At 43.2% G+C, this 26,806-nt stretch overlaps 1 protein-coding gene across 2 annotated transcripts in view; it reads right to left on the minus strand.

The window, feature by feature from the left end:
• Positions 1–5,018: 5,018 nt before the first annotated feature.
• Positions 5,019–26,806, minus strand: part of LOC136577736 (interleukin-1 receptor type 1-like) — a 60,254-nt gene continuing 38,466 nt past the window's right edge. For both annotated transcript variants that reach the window (XM_066577668.1, XM_066577661.1), the window contains exons 8-12: positions 22,732–22,855; positions 15,216–15,361; positions 10,522–10,665; positions 9,068–9,226; positions 5,019–6,097 (exon numbers count right to left, since the gene is read on the minus strand). In XM_066577668.1, coding sequence (XP_066433765.1) covers positions 5,727–6,097; positions 9,068–9,226; positions 10,522–10,665; positions 15,216–15,361; positions 22,732–22,855 — 944 coding nt within the window. In that variant the 3' untranslated portion in view covers positions 5,019–5,726. The remainder of the gene's footprint in view (positions 6,098–9,067; positions 9,227–10,521; positions 10,666–15,215; positions 15,362–22,731; positions 22,856–26,806) is intronic.

A 26,806-nucleotide genomic window follows, 5' to 3' on the forward strand; every position in this document is an offset into this window, starting at 1 on the left:
CCTGCCATTCCTTCATTTTGGAACATAGTTTTTAATTGTGTTTACTCTATAACTAGAGATGAGCGAGCGTACTCGGAAAAGCACTACTCGCTCGAGTAATTTGCTTTATCCGAGTATCGCTGTGCTCGTCCCTGAAGATTCGGGTGCCGCTGCGGCTGACAGGTGAGTCGCAGCGGGGAGCAGGGGAGAGCGGGCGGGAGAGAGGGAGAGAAAGATCTTACCTCCGTTCCTCCCCGCTCTCCCCTGCAGCTCCCCGCTCCGTGCCGGCACCCGAATCTTCAGACCCGAGCACAGTGATACTCGGATAAAGCAAATTACTCGAGCGAGTAGTGCTTTTCCGAGTACGCTCGCTCATCTCTATCTATAACACATTGCTTTGCAGCCTTTATCGGTGGTATATTGCCGGCTGCAGGTTCGCAGGCTTCATGGAACAATATAATGTATTATGTTGACTTGTTTAACCATTGTTTCTTACAGTAACTGTGTCCTTTTATCATTTTTTCTTTTCCTTTTATGTTCCATTTAACAGTAGTGGTCATTTTATTTTACTTTTAATGTTTATTAGAGATGAGCGAGTATAGTCGCTAAGGCACATTACTCGAGCGAGTAGTACCTTAGCCGAGTATCTCCCCACTCGTCTCTAAAGATTCGGGGGCCGACGGGGGGCGGGGAGCGGCGGGGGAGAGCGGGGAGGAACAGAGGGGAGATCTCTCTCTCCCTCTCACCCCCCCCCCCCCCCGCTCCCCCCTGCTCCCAGCCGCAACTCACCTGTCACCCGCGCTGGCCCCCGAATCTTTAGAGACCAGCGGGGAGATACTCGGCTAAGGCACTACTCGAGTAATGTGCCTTAGTGAGTATACTCTCTCATCTCTAATGTTTATCCATCTTCTCCTATTATAGATAAATACTTACTTTCTAATGTTTATTGCTTTGAAAATTACAGCATGTTTATCAAATCCGTATTCTGGACTTGGATTGGTATCTCCTAAATTTGTTTTGTTAATTCAGATATTTGTTTTCATAACCTCAAAAAAACTGAATTATTAAAGAAATGGCAGACCGGACACAAAACCACTGAAAAATCAGCACCATTTAGATGCACAATGGCCACTGTGGATTTTCAGTATATTTCCTGTGGGTTTTACGCAGTGGCAATAACACCATTTGGATATCTCTCACATCAAACATCAAGAAATTTTAGTATATCACGATTATATTTCCACATAAGGTGGATATTTAACCCTTTCCAATCCAATTTGTATCCTGGTTTTCCTACGGGGCTTACTCTTTTTCTGCCATTATACAATGGCGCTATATGCTGGCTAAAGCCAGTACTGCATGGGCTGACATGTTGGATAGGCTCCGACAGCAGAGAGGCTGGCAATACACAGTAAGAGAACCCCCAATGGATGTCTTCCAACATCAGGGCTGCACAGCCTTAAAGGGGTTGTCCCGCGGCAGCAAGTGGGTCTATACACTTCTGTATGGCCATATTAATGCACTTTGTAATGTACATTGTGCATTAATTATGAGCCATACAGAAGTTATAAAAAGTTTTTTACTTACCTGCTCCGTTGCTGGCGTCCTCGTTCCCATGGAGCCGACTAATTTTCGCCCTCCGATGGCCAAATTAGCCGCGCTTGCGCAGTCCGGGTCTTCTGCTCTCTTCAATGGAGCCGCTCGTGCAGAATGCCGGCTCCGTGTAGCTCCGCCCCGTCACGTGCCGATTCCAGCCAATCAGGAGGCTGGAATCGGCAATGGACCGCACAGAAGAGCTGCGGTCCACGGAGGAAGAGGATCCCGGCGGCCATCTTCACCGGTAAGTATAGAAGTCACCGGAGCGCGGGGATTCAGGTAAGCGCTCCGGTAAGCTTTCTTTAGGTCCCTGCATCGGGGTTGTCTCGCGCTGACCGGGGGGGGGTTGAAAAAAAAAAACCCGTTTCGGCGCGGGACAACCCCTTTAAATCATAATGTCTTCAGAGGTCAGACAGTGGATTGGAAAGGGTTAACTCATTCTTATTAAGGAGTGCAGAAAGGTCTCCAGCTGCAATGTGGAGTCCCGCCATGTGAAAGAAATCATCAATGAATTTAGACCATGAGGTAATGGACTCCTAACCACTGATATTCTGGACAATTTCCCTTTCCCATCACCCCAGGTCAAGATTGCATAAGAGGGTGCACAAGTTGCTCACATCTCTGTTCCCTGGAGCTATAAGAACAAATGGTCCTTAGAAACAAAAAAATTATGAGTTAAAGAAAATTGTAAACTCAATAATATAATGAACAAAAGACACATCTAAATTAAACATGCTCAAAAAAAATCTCGAAGCCAATATCCAACAGTTGTATATATGAACTCCACTGTCAAAACTTACTATATATATGTTCTCCTTCAAGTTGAGCCCATTGAATCAACATAACACATTAAGACTGGTTTACACAGGCTGATGATCGCTCAAAGATCGCTCAAACAACAGTTTGCGTGACAGCTTTGGGCAATCATTTTGCATAAACTATTAAGTAGCTACCCAGCTACTTAAATACCAATTAGGTGTGCAAATGAAGCCTTCACTGAACGCAGTTAATAGCCCGAGGGCAATTATCTGTGCTCAGATCCTTTGTTCTCCACGGGGAAACAATGCTATCAGCACTCCCCGTGGAGAACTTCTGATAAAAGTGAATGACGATTTTTAGGTTAGCTTGAATTTAACTATCAGCTAACAGTGCCCGAAAAGCGGACAATAGGCGCACATTTACACGCACCAATTATCGCTAAAAGGATCGCCGATTAGCGATTTTTTAGCGATTATCGGCTGGGGTAAATGGGCATTTAGTCCTGGGTTTAACGTTTTAACATATTTTGCAAATCTACAGACCTGTCCACAGAGCCCTCCAATCCCAAGACAATAGGTCATACCTGTCCATTAGCGCTTTATAATCTTCATTTGTGTGTAAATGAACCTCCTGGAGCTGTTTGCAGAACAGGTGTCAGCTGAATACAATGTAATCTCCGACAGCCCGTGGAGAACACAGCATGCGGTCTCTGTTATCTACTCTCCGGCTGAATGATGGATTTTAAGCTCACCTTAAAATCATTGTTCAGCCGAAAAGTAAACGATGTTGCATTTGTTGTACTTAATCTATCAAATTTATCTATCTACTGAATTTATCTATGGCATCTTTTGTTCTATCCAATATATTGGCATTGCTTAATAACTACTTGGTGAGAAGACCTTTTGTTTTGGATTGGTTTTCACCTGTTTGTGCACTAATTTCCTTCAATGGAAGTGTTCAAACATAGGCTGGACAGACATCTGTCTGGGATGATTTAGTGAATCCTGCACTGAGCAGGGGGTTGGACTCGATGACCCTGGAGGTCCCTTCCAACTCTACTATTCTATGATTCTAATTTCTTTAAGATATAGAACATATTTAGTTCCTACAAGAGTCCACAAGTATTACTTATTTTTGCCACTGTACATGTTCTTGAAATTTGGAAGGGGTTAATTTTGGACCTAATGTATTGAACAAAGTTCCTCTTACTAACAGAATATAATAGCTCCTAATCTACATCCAGAGAAACAGGATATATTTTTTTGGCTGTAGCACTTTGTAGGCTCTGTCTTAACTGCAGACTGTAGTAATTGTGAGATTATTAGGAAATTGAAGGTTTCATAGAAAGCCAGCCATATAAACACCAATTTGAGAATTATTTTTTATTTGTGTGTTTTGGAATTCAGTGTGCTCAAAATATAAAAAATTCTAATTTTAAGAAAACAGGAAAGTCAATTTTACTGGAACCATTAGGGTGTATTCACATGCAGCAGATTTGTTGAACAATTTTTTAAGACTTCTCCATTCAGCTGAATAGGGACTGCAAAAATCAATGCATACTCTGCCGAATAGAATAAACTTCTGGTTACACAAATTTCTATGACAAAGCTGATGATAAACTGTAAATGTTTTTTTTTTTAACTTCTGATATATTTTATTTTCAACTTAAGATTGTTTTATCACTTATATAGTATAATGCAATACTATGGTATTGCATTATACTTTATTACAGGCTGTCTGTTAAAGACATGCCACGTGCACAAGGCCCCAGGATGTTATGACAACCGGAGGGTGGAGCCGTTTAGGACATTTGAATGTTGTTGTCACAATTGACAGTGCCATTTATAAACAGCTGCGATCTCTGATTATGGCTGTTGCAGGTGGGTGTCAGCCATCAAAAGCAGATGATACCTGCCATGTATAGAGCAGGGTATGTGCAGTTAGGATGTACGTATATAGCCATATGTATGCAAAGAAGAGATTAATGAAAATCTTTACATTACTGTAATGAGAAGTACACATACATCTGATAAGCATTTCTATGCATTTGTATATACCGGTAATTGCAATTCAGAAAAATGATGCAGAGTGTTATTACATGGTTGTGAAGCTTGCCAGAAATGTATAGCTCTCACTTTTGTAACTGTCCACTTAAAATAGGACTCCAATTTTAGGAAAGAACAACATTAAAGAGGTTGTCCAAATTCTAGGTCTGGTGTAAAAGCAATAACATAACAAACCCACATATCCTCGTCTCTCTCCTTTCCCATTGTGTCCTGTGCAGCCACTCCAGGTCTCCCCTCTAACTTCATGTTTACAGGCTGCCCCATCCTGTTTACAGGACATCACAGGCACTGCAGCCAATAATAGAGCTCAGCGATTCATTGAACACTGGAGCGTAGGACCAAGCATCTTTGTGGGACACAGCAGGAACAGGGAGAGGTGAGTATAAGCCTGTTATGTTACTGCTTACGTAATTGGTTTTACAATGGGTCTGCAACTCGTACAACCCATTTAAATACTTTTGGCTACATAAAAATACCTTATTTAGTATTGCATCATAAAAAAGAAGTAAAAATAGCTAAAATAAAGACTTCTCAAATATTGTAAAAAATATTAAAAATAAAAAAAAACATAACAGTTGTCGCTGCAAAAAAATAAATACAAAGAATGTAAATCAATGCGTCAGTAAAGGTACAATTTATTAAAATATCACATTACTAATCCTGCATGGTGAATGGTGTCAGAAGAAAAACACGTAATGCCAGAATTGTGCTTTTCCAAGAAAAGATTGAATTTACAATGATAGCAAAGTCGTTTGAATCCCAAAATAGTACCAATAAAAAGTACAGGTTGCACCACAAAAACAGACCTTCAAACAGCCCTGTTAATGGGAAAAAAAGTTATGATTTTTTGAAACTGGGAATGCCAGAACTGTAGAATTTGACTTGGACACAGGAGCTTCAATGACACTTGGTCATGAAAAGGTTAATGAACTAAACCCAGTAAACAGCTGAATAAATCATTATTATTACATATGTCCTATTAAATCAGGTAGATTTGAGGTCTGCAGTGATCTCTACAAAAATAACTATACAATTATACTTGGTGAAAAAGACTGTAGTCTATTTTTGAAAACTAGATAGACCAGAGAGTTCAGCGGGGTCGAATAGGAAATCCTGTGAAAGTCCAGTTTTCTTGTAATAGGAGGTAGTATCTTAAACGGTGGCGGTTGATATTAATGCACAACGGTCAACGTGGTCACATTATGGAGCATAGCCAGAGGAGTGCTGGTGCTTTTTGTCCATTTAAGCAGCTCTAACTAAGGCATAGTGTTTTTGAATACATGTAACGTCTGATAAAAGCACAAGAATGTATAGTATTTTCAATACTCAGTTCATTTCTTCCCCTGAATGTATATAGTGCAGCTCCTCGTCATAATGATGCTGGACTGGAGGCATCTGATATCGGATATTTTTCCAGAACCTTGTGTTAGGCGAAAGAGCCGCTTCTGTAAATTCTCCTTTCCATCGCAGAACACCTTGCTTCTGCTTGATGTATTTTATTGACTCCGGCATGTCTGTGTAGTCCGTTATCTTTTCCATTTCAATCAAAATGACTTTGATTTTATTCCGAATAAGCGCATCATACATGGCTATTTTCTGTTCAAAGTCATCACCAAGCTTTTCACAGAATATGTTTCCTAAGAGAATTATTACTCTTCTGCTTTGTGAAATGGTCTTATCTACAAGGTCCGCCATAGCTGAAAGCACACAAAACAGTTGTATGTTTTAGTTTCAAAACATTTTATTGTCATGAACTGGTTTCCCAGCCACAAGACAGGGGTTACATGCAAAATATGAAACAAGTGAAATGACTCTACACAAGGGACAAGAATATACACATTAAAGGGCATCTGTCAGCATTGCTGAAGCTACTAAACAGGTAGCATGGCAGAATGTGGCCATGAGGCACAGGTTATACATATATCCCCATTGCTCAATATGCCCCAGAAGCCCTGAAATCCACTTTTATAACTGTGGGATGCCATGTGGAAATGACACTAGAGTGGTCCAATGGGCGGTTCATTACTAAATAATGGTCCTGGACTTTCTGTAGTGAAGGATTGTCAACCTGTTCCACTAGCTCTTGATCGAGCTCTCAAGTATTATGCTAGTGGCCAATCATGAACCAGGAGGAGGAGTTGACGATCAGTTCCTGCAGAAAATCGGGAACCACTATCCAGCAATGAACTGCTTATTGGACCACTGTGATGTCATTTACACATGGCACCCAGTGGTTTCAAAGGCGGATTTCAGTACTTCTGGGGCTGGTTGAGCAGGGAGGGATGTGTGTATAGCCTATTTGCTAGCTTCCCTGCAGCTACTATACTAGTAGCACAGCAGGGATACTGACATGAGGGACAGCTATACACACCTTCTCCACTGCTCAGCCTGCCCCAGGAACACTGAAATCCGCCTTTGAAACCACTGGGTGCCAAGTTGTATGGCATACAACATAGAAATACAACAAAGCAAAATAAAGGAAGAAGTTGAACAGAAATACACATTTTAAAAAGAAAACATATTAAAGATAATTTTATCCATTTGGGTTAGGTTCACACCATGCTTTCCATACTGTTGAATCAAATATGTATTAATATTGGAATACAGGGTTGCTTTCCAGTTGTATTTCGTAAATCACTGAGTACTCTTGAAGAAGAAGGATTCAAGATTAGAGATGAGCGAGCGTTAGAGATGAGCGAGCACCAAAATGCTCGGGTGCTCGTTACTCAGGATGAAATTTTCGCAATGCTCGAGGGTTCGTTTCGAGTAACGAACCCCATTGAAGTCAATGGGCGACCCGAGCATTTTTGTATATCGCCGATGCTCGCTAAGGTTTTCGTTTGTGAAAATCTGGGAAATTCTACAAAGTGATGGGAACGACACAGCAACGGATAGGGCAGGCGAGGGGCTACATGGTGGGCTGCATCTCAAGTTCCCAGGTCCCACTATTAAGCCACAATAGCGGCAAGAGTGGGCCCCCCCCCCCGCGCACTGTCAGCGTAAAGATCGTTCTCCTCTGCCATAGCTGTAACAGCTGTGGCAGAGAAGAACGATGTTTGCCCATTGAATTCAATGGAACCAGCAATACAGCAGGTTCCACTGAATGCAATGGGCTGCCGGCGATCGCAGGATGAATGGTCGGGAAGGGGTTAAATATATAACCCCTTCCCTGCAATTCATCCAGAAATGTGTTACAATAAAAATATATACCGGCATATAAGGCGACGGGGCGTATAAGACTACCCCCCAACTGTCACCTTATACGCCGGGAATACAGTGGAGCAAAGAATAAAAATCATTACTTACTTCTTCAGACGTTCTGCGGTGCTCCTGCAGGCTGTTGCTCCCTCCTGGTCCACGGCAGAGTATTGATTTCTCTACGAAGGGCTTTAAATCCCCGCCTCCAGAAACACAGCCAATCACAGCCATTCAATGACATCATTGTCATTGGCTGTGATTGGCTGAAGGCCAACGAGCATCTCGAACACCCTAATACTCGAACGAGTATCAAGCTCGGACGAGTATGCTCGCTCATCTCTAGCGAGCGTACTCGGAAAAGCACTACTTGCTCGAGTAATTTGCTTTATCCGAGTATCGCTGTGCTCGTCCCTGAAGATTCGGGTGCCGGCACGGAGCGGGGAGCTGCAGGGGAGAGCGGGGAGGAACGGAGGGGAGATCTTTCTCTCCCTCTCTCCCGCCCGCTTTTCCCTGCTCCCCGCTGCGACTCACCTGTCAGCCGCAGCGGCACCCGAGTCTTCAGGGACGAGCACAGCGATACTCGGATAAAGCAAATTACTCGAGCGAGTAGTGCTTTTCCGAGTACGCTCGCTCATCTCTATTCAAGATCCTATCCCTCCGCTACCCTCTCATCTATATAATCTTATGCTGTCTGTGTCTTTATTATGTTGGAGGTGTGGGAGCGAACGGGGCATGATATTACACATATTTTGTGAGTATTCAATATTGACAAGTTTCCAATTTGAGGCTTGGCATTTAAATTCATGGATTTTACCTTGCCAAAATCCCCTATACTGTTCTTGTTACATCCCACTATCTGCACATGGGTGGTCTACGGTTTACCATATGGTTAAGGCGGCTAGGGTCTGTATTCCAATGCTGGGGAGACAAACTGCCCCCCTCCCATCAATTTTGATGTGGCTTAATAAAATACAGGAAAGCATAAGGATGCAGAATCTCATGGTTTCTATCTAAGGTACTCATGCCGAAGTCTTGGTACCACTGGATCGACTTTCATAATTCACCAGAGTACACAGCCCATTTCTCTTGTTAAGATACGCCATGAACATTTTACATTTGTACATCTTTCTTCCCCCAATATCTTCTCACATCCTCCCTTATTTTTTTTTCCTCTGTGCCCCTGGGTGACCTACTTCTCAGTATCATACAACTCTCTTACAGTTTCCTTTGGGTTATGCACTCTTGCTCCTTTGATGTAGATGTGACTTGGTGTGTTTTGTTCTGCATTCTGTGACCTGGATATCTCTATGTATATTTCTTTTATATGAAAATGTTAAATTACAAATTGTATACTTTTTAAAAATTACTTTGACTGTATATGGATCCTAAAAATGTTTTTGCCAGAAAACATTTTTTGTACTACCTCCTTCTCAAAATATTATAGGCATAAAAGCGATGGAAATACTTGCCTTGGCCTGGTAAATCATCTCGTCCAATTATAAACAATCGGTAAGCACACTGTTTCTCTAGAACTTCTGGCAGCACTTTCAGTGCAAATATGTCCATTTCATAAGAAGTGGATTTTTTCGGGTATATAATGTATGCATCATATATTTTCCCATCTGCAGCTATGATGACATGAACAGGAACAAAATTATTAGACCCTCGCATAGTAAAATAAGCATCACACTTATTAGTAATACCTATAGAGAACACAATATATGCTAAAGTCTGCACAGATACTAGACATTTCCATGCAGCATTCACTTGGCTGCAAGCTTTTGATTACGGTTCTTAAGATATTTATTCTTTAGCTTTAAAATAGATATTAACAGTGTTGAATTGGGGTGCCTAGGGCCCACAAGTAAGATTTATTCTGGGGGTCGTCTGAACAGCTACATGCATATCAATATGTATTGTCGCAGGTGTGCAGTGCCATGCGTTGTTTATGTAGGGACCACCAGGGGCGTAACTATAGAGGATGCAGGGGATGCGGTTGCACCCTGGCCCAGGAGCCTTAGTGGGCCCATAAGGCCTCTCTTCTCCATATAGGAAGCCCAGTACTATGAATAAAGCATTATAGCTGGGGGCCCCATTCCAGGTTTTGCATTGGGGCCCAGGAGCTTCAAGTTATGCCTCTGGGGACCACTCCTGTCTTAAGGCCCACTGGGGTTTGGAGGGTTTTGGACCACTATAAAATTCAAAGAAATCAGTATAACCTTTCATTTGCTTTACAGTCGGAATTGCTAGATAAACAGTAAACCAGCATTGGATTATATGATCTTTTTTATATTGGCAACATAATGGTAAATTATCAATGACCCCGTCTGTACTTTGTGAGCTCCCAATTTTGAGACTGGAATTTTTTATACAATGTATTTAAGAAAACAAAGGTAAACCCATGAATTTACTTTAAAGACTATGATAAGAAAAGAGTAATCCACAACCATTTCATCTAATCGCCACTAAGTAAATAGCAAATACTCTCAAAATCTGAAATGCACAGATATTCAATATTTTTATTAAAAAGTAAAATTGACCATTATCCCTATTCCTATTGCTGACTGATGTCTCACCAAGACAAACCCTTTGTAAAATATAGAGCTAAAACCAAACCCCAGGCGATCAGCTGTTATTGCGGTTTAAGCTGCAGCTGGCCATTCATTTCTAAAATAGTATTACATGCTGACCACTCAAATGAAAATCCATCCATGTAGTGCAGAACAGGCCGGTTCTGACAGAGTCTTAGCGCCTCTTACAAAGCAGCGGCCCATTCAGGCTCATAGAGGAGAGTTCAAAGTGACTATTAATGACATTCATATGCATTAATAATAATAATGAAAAAAGTTTGGCACCATGTTAGCCAGTAAAGCAAAATGTCCTAATGAGAAAAAACCTTTGCATAGTGATAGATGAAACATACCTTTTTGATCTGCATTAGCAAAACAGGAGTTTCTATACCAAAGGACAATGTCGACTTTAAAAATTCTTATGGCAATAACAGCTATAACAATAACCAACATCAGTGATACAAACAACGCAATTAAGAATCCCTGGTAATTTGGATCTGTGAACACAACAAAGAATACGGGCAGAATTAGAAACTATATTTGTAAAAGCATTGCCATCCTAAAAAATACAGTTTCCAGATTAAAAACTAAAAAATACGTATTATTTCTGTTTTACAGACCTATTATCACCAATCTACCTTCAGAAACATCCTAAACATAAATTTCAAGTGTAGTTATAAATTATACTCACACAATTAAAAGAAATTACTTTGGGTTTTAGCGTACCGCAAGTCCTCCTTAGTTTCCTTCTTCAAAAAAATTCCCCTAAGGCTAACTTCACATGGGCGAGTGTGATATTGGGCCGTGAATCACAGCCCAATATCGTGCTCGCCAACATGCGATTTCCTCGCGTATGCAAGGCTTTTTTTATATCAAAACTAGCTGTCAGTTACATCGAAGGATCTCTGAGTTTCTCCTATTGTTTTCAATGGGGAAACTTCACATCGCACCTCGTACACCTAGCACCTTTGTGCAAATGCACACGTAAATACGCTTAGAACCTTTGTGACATTGGCTTTAGACTGGCCAAATATGTGTCAAAGTTATTAAGAGGCACGTACACTTTGCTATAAAAGACTAGCTAAGATTGCCAGTCCTTAACACATTTCCCCAATTATTTTGGAGTAAAAGGCACAAATTCATTGGTAAATGTGGGCCAATGTATTTAAAGGGATTGTCTAGTGCAGAATCAGGTAATAAAAACAGATTGGAGAAATTGAATATGTTTCACTATTTGCTTTTAATTAGTAAAAAATATAGGTGATACATTGCCTTTAAAGAAATTTGTTTGCTGTCAGAACATACTGATTAAGGCCTCATGTCCACGGGCAGGTCAGATTCCACATGCGGGAGACAACAGCGTAATCCGATCCTGTGCCCAGGTGACTTCCCCACGTACCCGTATTTTCTTCTTCTTTTCTGTACTGTGGATGGTCTGCACGGCTCACCGTCGGACATGCGCAGTACAGCTTTTTCCTTTTAAACTCCTGCTTTTCCTGCGGAATCTGCGGCCCGTCCACAACGGCGGGTCAGACAGCTTCCACTGACTTCAACGGAAGTCATCGGTGCAAAATCCGCAGGAAAATGGAGCATGCTGCGATTTTTTATCTGCGAGCGGAAACGGCAATTTGTTTCCGCTTGTGTGCATAAAGAATCATTTTTGCATTGCATGCTATGGGCGTGATTTTCTGCGGAATCTGGAGGCGGTTGCCTACTCCGGATTCCGCAATTCAAGTCCTCCCATGTGCATTCACCCTTAGGGCTCATGTCCACGGGCAAAATGTGATTTAAAATCCGCAGCGGATCTCCCGCGCGCGGATCCGCACCCCATAGGGATGCATTGACCACCCGCGGGTAGATAAATACCCGCGGATCGTCAATAAAAGGCATTTTAAAAAAAAATGGAGCATGAAAAAATCTGGACCATGCTCCATTTTCATGCGGGTCTCCCGCGGGGACGGCTCCTGCGGGCTTCTATTGAAGCCTATGGAAGCCGTCCGGATCCGCGGGAGACCTAAAGTAGGAATTTAAAGCATTTACTCACCCGCAGCGGACCGCGAAGCTCTTCTCTTCCTCACCGCCGCATCTCCCTTGCTTCGGCTCGGCGGATGTGCCCGGCGCATGCGCGCGGCACGTCGACGACGTGCCGTCGACGTGCCGCCGCCGTCAGGAATTCATCCGCCGGCCGAAAATGAAGATCCGGCCGTGAGGAACAGCTGACCTTCCCCGCCCGCGCCGGATAGGTAAATTCTTTTAAATTGCTAATTTCAGCGCTCATGTCCGCGGAGCAGGAGGGACCCGCTGCAGATTCTACATGGAGAATCTGCAGCGGATCTGATTTTCCCCGTGGACATGAGGCCTTAGTCCCCCTTCACGTGGGCAACACGGCATCGCCACAAGAAAATCGCAGGTCCGTTCGATATCGCTGCAGTATCTCATAGTGATACCATGATTTTGTAGCGTTACAAAGTCGCATATGGTGCTACAACATTGCGCAACTTATATAAAATAAGCTCTAGCTACAGGAAAAAAAAGTATACATCACCTAGAAGCGCTGTCCAGGGTTCCGCCGCAACTTCTTCTTGGTCCCCGGCACTCTTCTAATTCACCTCTTCTGGCCGGGAATTGAAAAACCCCCGCTTCCTGGAAGTGTTGGCTTTGATTGGCTGACGCTTAGCCAATCAGAGCCAGTACTCTGACTGTGATTGGTTTATCGAGTGCTGCCTGTGATTGGTGAAGTGTTTTTAATCCCTGGCCAGAAGAGATGAAGAGAAACAGTCCTGGGGACCGGGAGGAAGCTGCTGCAGCGTCGGACAGTGATTCTAAGGTGATGTATACAGTTTTTAGTTTTTTTTTTCCTGCAGCCAGGGCTTAGGTTATAGCTTTAACAGTAAGATTTCCTACTGTCAAAGTTGCATTGCACCGCACGAAAATCGCGTTTTCGTGTGATGCAACAGAAAGGAGGGCTCCATAGGGAAACATGGGCTACAAAACCTCACAAGTCGCGGGCATATCACAGGACCTGCAAGGTTTTTGTGTCGGGATGTTGCATGCTACAAAACATTGCATGTGTGAAGTAACCCATAGGAAAGCATGGGCTTCACATACATGCGATTCGCAACGCGACAAAATCGCGCAACTTTGTCGCCCGTGTGAAGCAGGCCTTACACTGAGAAGCAGCAAACACATAACAGTCCTGCTCTCAGCTTTGAAGTGGATACAAATTGTATGCACTCTAGACAATGCTCTGTGAGCTAAACAACTTGGACTCCATATTGATACACTTAACTCACTAAGCACTGTATAGACTTGGTACTATTAAAATGAGTTCTCAGCTGAGAGCAGAATTAGCTACGTAGTGATTAGCTTCCTGTTCTCACCTGTCACCTGAAAGTTTTGTTTCTTAAGGACACCTTTGGGTTGCCCTGCTAATGGGAAGTGAGGGGGGCTAAAAGATTTCAAAGTCAATGAATGGCTGTGATTGTTGCATCGAGTGCTGGCTTTTAATTGACTGAGCCAGCGCTCGAGAACCAATCAGAGCAATCTCTCGCTGGAGACGGGGTTTTGAATTCCTGCTACAAGCAAGACAAAACGGGAGCCAAATGTTGTCAAAATGCATGCCAATGCTGCTGAAACCACAGTAAATGCAGCGTTTTTGCAAATGCCTGTGTAAGAGAGGCCTACGTTGTTTATAAGAAGTCCATCTGGAATCACTTGTATATGGCTAATGTAAAATGTACCTGCACTTTCAGATGATTTTTCGAAATAAACTGCCTTGTGTACACAAGGAATAATACTGTTTCCGACCATTATATGAATTGTAGCCCGCATTTATCACCAATATCCACCCTCTTCGGGCTAAATATCTAATTTTCAGTTGCTTGCTGCAGCATTTGTGTCCATAAAATTATATGGAGAACAAGAGTCACCACAATCCTCCACTTCCTGTTATTCATCTGTTACTAGAGTGAGACTTCACTTGCAACTGGCAGTGGACAGCAAATTAGATGGAAAGGAGACCCTTTAGGCTAACTTCACATTGGTGAGTGCGATATGGGGCAGTGAATACTGCCGCCATATTGCGCTCGCCATCCATGTGAAATCCATGAGGATTCGTGGAGTTTATCCCACTGTTTTCAATTGGAGATCTCATACCACATAACGTGCACCTGGCACATGGTGCAATGCTGACGCTGACCCCATTGAGAACAATGGGCACTGCGATGCGAGAGCACACACAAGATAGAACATCCCACAATTTGTTTTACGCATAGCATCGCATCGCGGTGCCTTGCAGGGCAACATAGCTCGTGTGTATGACCCCATTCAAAAGAATTGGTTACTCATTTTTGCAAGGTTTGTGTGTCTTGCAACACACAAATCTCGCACAATTTTGAAGCCCGTATTAAGTCGGCCTAATAGCCATTATTTTAGAGGGATTTTTTAGCACCAAAATTGTGATTTTGTTAGTTAGCACATTGGCTATCACATTAATACAACTTCAAAATGCAGTGGCCATTTAAAACCTTGAAGCCACTTAGGCCTCCTTCACACGGGCGACACCGCATCACTGCGAGAAAATCGCAGCGATATCGCATCACTGCACGGTATGATATGGCTGCGATTTTCTCGCAGCAATACCGCGATTTTGTGGCGCTACAAAGTCGCATGTGATGCTACAAAATCACGCGACTTTGTAGCATCTGCTACTGTCAAAGTTGCATCGCATCGCATGCAAACCACATTTTCGTGCGATGCGATGCAACAGAGAGGAAGGCTCCATAGAGAAACATGGGCTACAAAACCTAGTGTGTCGTGGGCATATCGCCGGACCTGCGAGGTTTGTGTGTCGTTTTGTAGCATGCTACAAAACATCTCATGTATGAAGGAATCCATAGGAAACCATGGGCTTCTCATACATGCGACTTGTAGCATCGTAGCAATGCTACAAAATCGCGCGACTTTGTCGCTCGTGTGAAGGAGGCCTTATGCTGAGATAGCCTTGCTTTTCCATATACTTTTTCCATAAAAATAGATTAAATTATACCTGGCTTTTTGAAGGTAACATAAAAGTTTGTGCTTCTTGAGAAATACCATATGTTGCAATAAAACTTTCGGTTGTAGTCCTCTTCAATAACTTTTGTGAAGTTTAGGGTCATGAAGTATTGCATCCCATCTTCTGTAGGTGTTTGCCTAAAGACAGAAAAATACTTTTCTATAAATGCAAGTTTATAAATTTGTAACATACAAGTACATAATTCCTTGAATGATGCTTGAAAAATGGGTTGATACTTTTTATGGTGTAAACCAATTTACTACTATTAGTTTGGGATTTCCGAATGGTTGAACGTTGCTAGCATGGTGAGCGATGAAAAGGCCCCTGATTACCCTATTAGGGTCCATAGTGTAATAACCTTCTAGACAACAGCCTAGTGCTGTTGCTTAAAGGAAACCTCTCAAGTCCTTAATGCTGCCCTGACATTTTTCCATCAGAGATGAGTCTGATGCAGCTTTTTATCACCTTAGGGGAATGGCCTTTTTGCATTTTTGTTTTCTCTTCCCAACTTTCTAAAAAAACATAACTATTATATTTTTTACCGGCAACATAGACGACTTATGGCTTATTTTTTGCAGAATACGTTGTATTTTCCATTGATACCATTTAATGCACTTTATAATGTACTGAGAAACTTCTACATATTTTAAAATGTTGTGAAATGGAAAAAAAAGCAATTGCTCCATTGTTCTTTTTTTGAGGGGGAGGGAGGTCCTATTTTTACAGCTCATGTGCTGTGGTAAAATGCCATGTCAGCATTCTATTGGTCAGCATATAGTTTTGCTTTGATTGTTCTACTTTTTAAAAATATTTTTTTTTATTACTTTCTGTCACGTAGCAGGGTAGGGCGAAGAGGAAAGGCTCTTAGATTGTGGAGTGACTGATACCCAACTTTCCAGACAGCAGAAAAGTGACCATGAGCCACAGCCACAACTCTACAGCAATCCGCCTGGCAATGTACTGTAAACCAATTTGTCCTTCACGGAACAAGAGGAGAGAGGGGAAGGGACAATACCCATCAATCCCGCCTCTGTCCTTAAACACTCTGCAGTATTGCAAGCTGGCAGTCGTTAGAATACAGGATGATTTGTATCCAGCTTTCCCAGGCTTCTGCGTGCATACGAAGTAGAAGCTCAAATCATCCACCTGATCCATTCTAACGCACTCCAGAGCTCTACAATATGCATACAGCCGCCATCACCATTTTCGTAAGGGTGAATTGGAACCCGATTTATGAATTATTAATATAATCTTCGGAGAATATGGTTTTGTGTTAACACGGACAAGGCTCACTAATTACTAATTAAAAGGCCGCCTGCAGACGAGCGGGTCGGATCCGGCAGCGAGAATTCTCGCCGCGGGACCCGACCCGAGAGCCTGCAGGGACGAGCGCGTACTCACCCCGGCTCTTTCATGTGCCGGCTGCCGCGCAGCCGGCGCATGCGCAGACCGGGGCCGGCGGCCGGGTGAGTGCGAGCCCCGCACAAAAATAGGACATGCCGCGGTTTGTTTGCCACGCGAGATTTCGCGCGGCCAAACCGCGGCCGTCTGCATAGGAGTGCGTATTGTAATGCACTCCTATGCAGACTTTCAGTGGCGGAAATCCCGCGGGAAATACCGACGCGGGATTTCCGCCCGTGTGCAGGCGGCCTAATTCAAAGTTTAATTCTCAAAGAAAAACGCAGTGCTTATTTACAGAAAAATACAAAAATGATGTTACAAGATAATCGGCAAGAGACTTACATATGATATTACAGACAGTAAAATAACAGGGATTGATATAAGAGTGTTACCATTCTTGTGCGTGGAGTCTCACTGGGTTACTATGGGGCAGTCATCATATAAAGTGACATCCAAGGGGGCTGACCCTAAGCACACGTCCATATGCGATTTTTAAACTCTCACTGGGATAACTCCCATTTAGTTCCTTCCAGCCCCCGTTGGGGGCTGGCTTACCTTAGAACACAAAATCCCATGAATATATATTTTCTTCATAACTCCGTGTGGGTGTGACCCACCATGAGAATATGATGACGTTCCTTCTCATGATTTTACGTGTGTTTTGAGCCCACACATGAGTAGGTTCAGACGCATGTGGTCCAAGATATGAAATTCTTGGTTCCTCAGCATCGTGCAATTATGGGAGTCCCAGCATCTTATTCGCGGTGATGCGACATTCCATAAAATATTCTTGTCAGCGGACTGCGACATACAAATCTATACCAATTTCTAAATTACATTTTTTTCTTTGTCTTGAAGGTTCGTCCTTTTTTCAACTTTACCTCCAAAAGCTATTAGGTCTGGCTTTTGGCCTCCAGGAAATGGGGGCGGAGAAGTCCTTATCAACTAATATAAACAGTTTCTGCTTTGGCTTCAGAGAAGCAGTAGGGCATCAGAGACCCCCTGGGGGGATGTGACAGGCTCTTTGAAGCCTGCTGCTCAAAGCTCCCTACAGCACTCAGGTTTCCTATTTGCGGAAAGGCATCTAACCCTTCTTTTCTACAAACTATACAAAATGACTGACAGACTACAACCTCCACATCGCAATACATATCTATCAATCATATATATATGCCTACCTCTCTGGTATCTATCTACCTGTCTAATATCTATCTATCCATCTATCATATCATCTAGTAAGGGCAAATTCAAAGGGGAAGGAGGTCAACTCAGCTTTCCTAGTGTCCTGAACACCAGCTGATTTATCCTGGACAGCTAGAGACACTTTATTTCTTTATACTACATTTTCTGCCACAATCGTCTGACAACCATAACTTTTAGGTTTTTCCATTGATAGGGTTATGTGCAAGCTTGTTTTCTGAGAGATAAACCGTAGTTTCTATTGGTAGCATTTTGGGGTACCGGTGACTTTTTGACTGCTTTTTATTATATTTCATCTTGGAAACTGGTGACAAAAGAGAGCAATTCTGGTGCTGCATATTTTTTTTTCTTATTGGACAGCATTTACCATGCAGGTTAAATAATGCATTATTTTAATAGATCGGAGTTTTATGGACACAGTGTTTGTTTGGGGTTTTTTTGTTCTGATTTTTTTTCATTTTAAAAATGGGAGAAGGCTTTTTTTAACTTTTAATATTTTTTATAATTCCAAAACTTTATTTTAATTATTTTTAGTCCCCTAAAGGGGACATGAACTAGTGATCGCTTATACTTCAGTATTGCAGTGTATTCTATTTCTGCAGGCATTCTATTAAGCCATGCCTCATGCACAACCTAATAAACAGAAATATATGACAGATCTGGGGGCTCTCACAAGTCCTCAGGCTGCCATTCAACCTGAACAGCATCCAGTGATTTTATTGGAGAGGTGGGGGGACCATTCAGGAGACAGAGGTAAACTCCCTCCCTCTGCTGGACTACATAAAGGTTTATCAATTGGCGGCAGAGGGGTCGGGGGGGGGGGGGGGAGAGTTAATTATTTCTGCTGGCTGCTGCAAACTTACAAATGTAAGTGTTACAAAGCTTATGTGCTGATTGGTAGAAGTGACACACTGATTAAATCAGGGTGTCTGTCAATATACTTTGCTGGGCAGCTGGGCACCCCAGAGGAATGACTCTGTGCACATGGCTAACGTGAAGAGCTGGGAGGGATAAGTGCTGTTTTGTCACGGCGGCACTTACCAGGCTCTGGTCCCGAAGGGAGTACACGCAGCCAAGGTCAGAGTAAGATCACAGGCCAGCTTTGACACCCCTATATTAGGGAATGCCAATAAACAGGTTGAACAGGGTAGTAGTATCATAGTAACATAGTATGAACGGCCGAATGAAGACAATGTCCATCTAGTTCAGCCTGTTTATGCTCCTATGTTGTTGATCCAGAGGAAGGCAAAAAAAAAACAAGAGGCAGGAGCCAATGAGCCCTTTTGGGGTAAAATTCGTTCCTGACTCCCTAATGGCAATCAGACTAATCCCTGGATCAACCTCTAATAGTTCCTACCTGCCTGTATACCCGGATTAACAATTAACCTAAGATTTATATCCTGTAATATCCTTCCTCTCCAGAAAGACATCGAGTCCCCTTTTAAACTCCTTTATGGACTTTGAAAAAAAGAAATAAATTCTCAGCACCTCAAAATATATAAAAAAAATAATGCTTGAGAAAGACGGCTGTGTACCGTTGAAACGCGTCGCAAAAAAAGTTATTTAATTTATATAACGGAGTTTCCTGGTCCTGGAGCGCGGGGGTCTTTTTCTTTATACTGGTCTTTATGGACTTTGCCATCACCACATCCTCAGGCAGAGAGTTCCACAGTCTCACTGCTCTTACAGTAAAGAACCCTTTTCTGTGTTGGCGATGAAACCTGCTTTCTTCTAGACATAGCGGATGCCCTCTCGTTACCGTCACAGTCCTGGGTGTAAACAGATCATGGGAGAGATCCTTGTATTGTCCCCTTATGTATTTATACACAGTTATTTGATCACCCCTTAGCCGTCTTTTTTCCAGGATAAATAATCCCAATTTGGATAGCCTCTCTGGGTATTCTAGTCCCGTCATTCCATGTATTAGTTTAGTTGCCCTTCTTTGAACCCCGTCAAGCACTGTAACATTTTTCCTGAGCACTGGTGACCAGAACTGTACGCAGTATTCCAGGTGGGGCCCGACAAGTGCCTTATATAGTGGGAGGATAATGTTCTCGCTGTCTGTGATTTGAATGAGGTTAATGAAATGCCCCGCCCACTGTGACAGACTGAATGGGCTGCTGAACGCTTGAGACTGCACTAAGGGGTACACAAAAGACCTCCAGTCATACACATATAACTTGCACACCATACACACAGACTTAAAGGGGTTGTCCCGCGCCGAAACGGGGTTTTTTTTTTCAATAGGCCCCCCGTTCGGCGCGAGACAAACCCAATGCATCAGTTAAAAAAAAAAACGTTTAGTACTTACCCGAATCCCCGCGCTCCGGTGACTTCTTACTTACCTTAGTAAGATGGCCACCGGTATCTTCACCCACGATGCACCGTGGGTCTTCTCCCATGGTGCACCGTGGGCTCTGTGCGGTCCATTGCCGATTCCAGCCTCCTGATTGGCTGGAATCGGCACACGTGACGGGGCGGAGCTACGAGGAGCAGCTCTCCGGCATGAGCGGCCCCATTCAACACGGAGAAGACTGGACTGCGCAAGCGCGTCTAATCGGGCGATTAGACGCTGAAATTAGACGGCACCATGGAGACGAGGACGCTAGCAACGGAACAGGTAAGTGAATAACTTCTGTATGGCTCATAATTAATGCACAATGTACATTACAAAGTGCATTAATATGGCCATACAGAAGTGCTGAACCCCACTTGCTTTCGTGGGACAACCCCTTTAAGCATACGGTGACTGTACTAAATTTGCATGAATTAGCAATAATTGGTTACTTTAAGACTAGACATTAATTATGCATTAAATATTGAATGACTTTATGCATGAAAATTACTTTTAGAGAGAGAGTATGAGCAAATAAACGTTTGAATTTGCAATACGCCTTTACTTTAGTTCATCCAGCACATACTTGAACATTTTTAAATATTACGTAACTTTTCAGAAATTTTTCAATGTGAAAAAGAATATTACTTTGCAGTCTCTTGCATTCTGAAAAAAACCCAAGGATTGTCTCTTGCGTAAAGAGTCCTAAAAAATAAACTTTGTGTTGGGCTTCCAGATGGTCTGAGACACGTAAATTTCCCCTGTCTCAGTGTCCATGGACCAGCTTGAGGGGGATGGCAAACTTTCCCAAGAGGAGATCCCAAGGGATGCTACTGAAGACAGGTTGTCCGGATCGCGGAGATGTCTTTTTACCACCCTTGGTAGTGTGGCTGGCAGGTCCAGTTCCTTAACTTCTGGAGGATCAGTCAGCAGAGGTCTCAGTTCCTTCCACAGGAGGAGGTGCATTCGGGCACTAAAGTGAACTCTTACTCCCGGGTCCTCAAAATCTCATATAAAGGGATGCAACACCATTGGTATCAGTGTGCGGGCCACCCAGTTGTCTCTGTGAACCACTATCCAAGGGGGGGCGGCTCTTCCCTCCCTTGTGGCCGTTGTAGCGGTACTCGCCTGGGTCGCTGCAGGTCCAGAGACGGGATCATTGGCAGCAGTACAACCTTCTCTGCAGGCTTGGGTGGCCTCCATGGCCTATAAGGTTGTAGTGTCCCTGAAGAGCACAGCTTTTTATTAAGCGGCAGCAGTCCAGGTATAATATTTTTCATCACTTCCAGGAGCTCTGGCTTGTCACCCCAATAGTATCTCAGTCCAGGTGATGGATAGCCCGCCGGCACCCCATGGACCACTCGGCTGCTAGCATCAGTAGCTGAAGACATTCTTCCTTCTCCCTGGCCAAAAACGCTTTGGGCCCAGGAGTCTGCAGATGCAGTTAGCTCCTCCCACTTTGGGCACCAGCAAGTACATTGAGTAGGGATAACGCCCCCCCCCCCCCCCCCCCCTCCTACTTTGCACCAAGCCAGGACGTTGTCCTTTTGGTGCCAAGCAACTTCGGCAGGAGTTATTTGGCAGGATGAGTCATAGAGGAGAGTATTAACATGAAATGGGCACCATCTTCGGTTTTGTTTTTGCGCAGCAAATCAGATCCTATGCCAAGTGACGCCAGAAAAAGCTAACGGCTACAACATCCCAGAGGAATGACTCTGTGCACCTGGCTAACATGAAGAGCTGGGGGGGGATATATGCTGTTTTGGCTCAGCGCAAGGACCAATCAGGGGCAGCTCGCAGCTATTGAATGACAGCTGAGAGCTGCCCCTGATTGGTCCCTGCGCTCAGCCAATCAGAGGCAGCACTCACTCACCCATTCATGAATTCATGAATGGGTGAATGAGAACTGCCTCTAATTGGTGAGGGCTGTGACCAATCAGAGGCAGCCCATTCAGCAGGCGGGGATTTTAAATACCCGCCTACTGAATACTACACAGAGCAGTTCAGGAGAACTGCCGGCCGCGGCTGAACTCCGGCTGCAGGGACAAGGTGAGTATATATATTTTTTTTATTTTTACACATTTTTGGATGGTTTTCAGGGAAGGGCTTATATGTTTAAGCCCTTCCCAAAAATTCATCCTGCGCTCGCCGGCAGCCCATTTCAATGGGCAGACAGCGCACCTTTGATCGGGCCCGTTTCGCCGAAAATGCTGCTAGCTGCAGATTTTTTTGGTGAATCGTCGGCCCCAGTCACACGATTTGCGGATGCGCATCCGTCATGCAATCTGCAAATCGCGGCAAAAAACGATCGTCTGACAGAGGCCTCAAGCGCCGCAGCTGTGCAACACACACACACTGGATATGACAGGACAAGCTTTGAACAGTGCATCTACATAGGACAAGACATGTATGACATTTATGGAGGGGACCAGGATGGTGTTGTGGGCCACTACAACTGCACAGGTTCCCTTTCAGGTACACTAGTCTCAAGACAGGTTCCAGTAGAAGTATAACACGTTATAAAATAACCTGTAATAGTAGAGAAAATATGTTAAATAAATAACTACTTACTCTGTAAATCCCATTATAACTCTGTCATCTTCGGCATAAAGTGCCATATTAGTTTCATTGTAAGTCCAGACCAAACCAATGGTACCATTATATAACGCTTTACATGTAAGTGTAAGAGGAGCTCCTGTAAAAAGTTTACATGTTAGAACATTCAGTTACAAATAGTGGGCACAAACAATACTGGAAGATACAGTATGGTCACATAAGAGCTATCATAGGCACTTATACAGGGTGTTCAACTTGCTGGAGGCCCAGAAAAATCGGCTATAACTTCAAGACTAATTAACACATTTTAATGAAATTTGATCAAAGCATATCTTACTCGATGTGAATCAAGAAATCCCCATAACATGTGTCCTCAATTTGCAGTCAAGCTTGCCTGAACTCAACACTCTATATTGCTGAGCACTCTGGTAAGTATGTCTGGTGTCACTGCAGCACTTTGTTGTGTGATGCTCCTTTACAATTTCTTGATAGTTAGTGGCTTATTCCAGTAAACTTTCCCCTTCAGGAGGCAGCACTGGCTAATATTGACTATACTACCGAAGCAAAATGTGGCTGTCGGGGTGTCATGATGTACTCAGTAAAACAGACAGACTAGCCATTCTATCTCCTTTGCCAATGACTGCTGCCACATGGACAGTAGCAGCTGGGTTAAAGAATGCTCAATGAACATGTTATGAGGGGCTCCTGATTCTCATTGACCAAATTTTGTTTTGACCACATTTTATTAAAATGTTTTAATTAATCTTGGAGTTATAGTCAATTTTCCCGAGCCTCCAGTCAGTGGGACTCCCTGTAACATAGTATGTAATCCCAAAAAACGCATATGTCCATCCAGTTCAGCCTATTACTCCCTAATGTTGATCCAAAGGAAGGAACAAAAAAAACCCAATGAGGTAGCCGCCCAATTTTCCCCATTAAAGGGAAAAAAAATCCTTCCATACGGCAATCAGAATAATCCCTGGATCAACAACCCTTTTGAAGTTATTAATGATTATAATATATAATATTGTATCGCTCAAAAAAAGACATCCAGGCCCCTTTTGAACTCTATTTGCCATCACCACGTCCTCAGGCAGAGAGTTCCACAGTCTCACTGCTATTACAGTAAAGAACTGCCTTCTATATCGGTGTAGAAACCTTCTAGATGTAGAGAGTGCCCCATTGTTACAGTCACAGTCCTGGGTATAATAGATGATTGGAGAGATCTCTGTATTGTTCCCCGATATATTTATATGTAGTTATTAGGTCGTCCCTTAGCCGTCTTTTTTCTAAACTAAATAATCCCAATTTTGATAACCTCTCTGGGTATTGTAGTCCACCCATTCCGTTTATTACTTTAGTTGTCCACCTTTGAACCCGCTCAAGCACTGGTATGTCCTTCTTGAGTACTGGTGCCAAAAACTGTGCACAATATTCCATATGTGGTCTGACCAGTGACTTGTAAAGAGGAAGAACAATGTTCTTGTGCCCCTAGACCTCTTTTTATGTACCCCATGATCCTATTTGTCTTGGCAGCAGCTGCCTGACACTGCATGCTCCAGTTAACTAACGTGTGTATTGGTGACATATATTTCTTTGCCCATGTGCATAAGCTGACATTTATCAATGTTAAACCTCATTTGCCACTTTTCTCCTCAAGCCTTGAATTTATCCAGATTCTCTTGCAATCTCCTTGTGTCCTATCTTGTGTTAATCACTTTACACAGCTCTGATATGTCCTTCTTGATTACCAGTGCCCAAAGTTGTACACAATATTCCATGTGTGGTCTGACCTAAAGGGTAGTGCTTAGAAGTGACAGTTTTGGTTTATATGAACACCAACTTTTGCTGGTTACTATTACTCATGCTGAATTATATTCTGGATACCTTTAAATTGAATACTATTGTGCTGGGACATGTGGGCATAGGCCCCAGACTGAAGAGCTGGATAATGGCGCTATACAAACGTCCTTCCGCTCGGGTCCGGGTCAACGGTCAGCTCTCGCCACCTATACAAATAAGTAATGGCACGAGACAAAGTTGTCCCCTGTCTCCCTGCCTATACATACTGATGAGGGAGACCCTGGCGAATGCACTCCGAGCAAATACTAACATCAACGGCGTCAGAATAGGTAACACAGAAAATAAAGTAGCTTTATACACGGACGACCTGCTGATATACGTCACAAATCCCAGAATCGCTCTCCCTAGTAATTTAGCAGAATTTAAACGGTTCGGAAAACTCTCAAACTTTAAAGTGAACCTTAGCAAGTCAATACTCTTTAACGTCACTCTAGCGGACACAGAGGTAGAGGCCCTGAGACCCACCCTTCCTTTTAAATGGAAACAAGACGACCTCAAATATCTAGGGGTAACAATTACGAAAGACTTAGAAAAGCTCTTCCTAAAAAACTACAAACCCCTCCTCTCCACACTGGAAGCAGACTTCAAAAAATGGCAATCAGTCCCCATGTCCTGCTTCGGCAGAAAATAAATGTATCTAGCAAATTGCAAGAACTCAACTATAAACTTCTGACAAGATGGTACCGAACCCCAGCGAGGCTAGCGAGGATATTTCCCCAGTATCCGGATACCTGTTGGAGATGCCAAACAGAAGCGGGCTCAATGGTCCACATATGGTGGTCTTGCCCCCAGATCCGCCCCCTTTGGCAAGAGGTCAATGCCTTATACTCCTACATGTGCAGATGCAAAATTACATTTACGCCAGAAATGGCTTTGCTTTCCATGTTCCCTGGCTCAATAGCACGCTCTAAAGGTTCCCTACTCAGATTTTTTGTAATGACAATGCGCCAAATAATTCCCAGGAACTGGAAATCGACAACACCACCCTCAAAACTGATGTGGCTGGAAGCGTTGGACCACATGAGGTACATGGAGGAAATGTGCGCAAAGGACGAAATGAGGCACAATAAATACATCCTGACATGGCTGCCCTGGATTCAATTTAGACTCTCCCCAGACCTTAACATGTGGCTCGACAATGGAGCCCTGCCCACCCCCACGACCACCAATATAGCCAGCCTTATCACTCCATAAACCATAATTCTATTACTCATCTGAAAGCCAGGACCGCCTCCCCCCCTACCACGCCCCCCCTACCACGCCCCCCACCCATCTGCCCCCCTGCTCTCTTTCTACTCTCCCTCCCCCCCCCCTTTCTTTTATTTTTTTCTCTCTCTTTGTTTTCACTGTTTCGTTTTTTTTTCATATCTGTTCAAATAATTAGTTTCATGCCCGCTGGAGCACAAAATTGGGATAACAGATTCATCTATATAGGAAAAAAAGAAACTGCCTCATACACAAAGAATGTGGAACGACAAATGAAGACAGACTGAGTATATGTCAATTATATCTGTTTATTCACAACATTTCTCCACAAAGTTGTAATCATTGTTTATTCATGGCAGACAAAATAAAAACCGTTTGAACCATAAATTGAATACTATTGATTGCTGCCACTTTAGCAGCATAATAACTGAGCGTTCTACTCAGTTAGCATAAATTGACACAGATTTAGGTCAGTTTTAGGTGAGTGTGGTTTTCTTCCTTTATGCGGCCAGAACGGGACAAAACGAAACCACTGATTTCAATAGGATTTCAGTGGTTTAGTTTTCACTATCACGATTCTCAGCCGTTAATTGTTGGCCAAGAAAAGATAGGATCTGCCCCATCTTTGCCACATGTAGTGAATACTACGTGTGGAATAGATCGGACAGCACATGTATTCCCTCGGTTATTTTCAAACTCTGTGCCGCTGAGCGTAGTTGTGTCTACTCTTGTCTGTATCCGCCCTTATTGAAGACATTCCTGCAAATGCCTAATTCATCCGAATGGACTTTGCTCAACTCAATTCAGTTGTACTTTGCTGACAACTCATGTATGTGTAAATTATGTGAAGTTCTGTCAGAAGAAAAATAATTTTAAATGACCATAGAAATTGAGCCTGAAACTACAGCCGGGACTGGGAACTGAAAATGCCCATAAACCCACCTCACCCAAGTACAGTAGAGGGCTCATGGACCTGTATAGGAACCCTGTTATACAAACAGAACATATGCGGCCATGTGCA

Source organism: Eleutherodactylus coqui, chromosome 1 (assembly GCF_035609145.1).
Source record: "Eleutherodactylus coqui strain aEleCoq1 chromosome 1, aEleCoq1.hap1, whole genome shotgun sequence".
Taxonomy (NCBI): domain Eukaryota; kingdom Metazoa; phylum Chordata; class Amphibia; order Anura; family Eleutherodactylidae; genus Eleutherodactylus; species Eleutherodactylus coqui.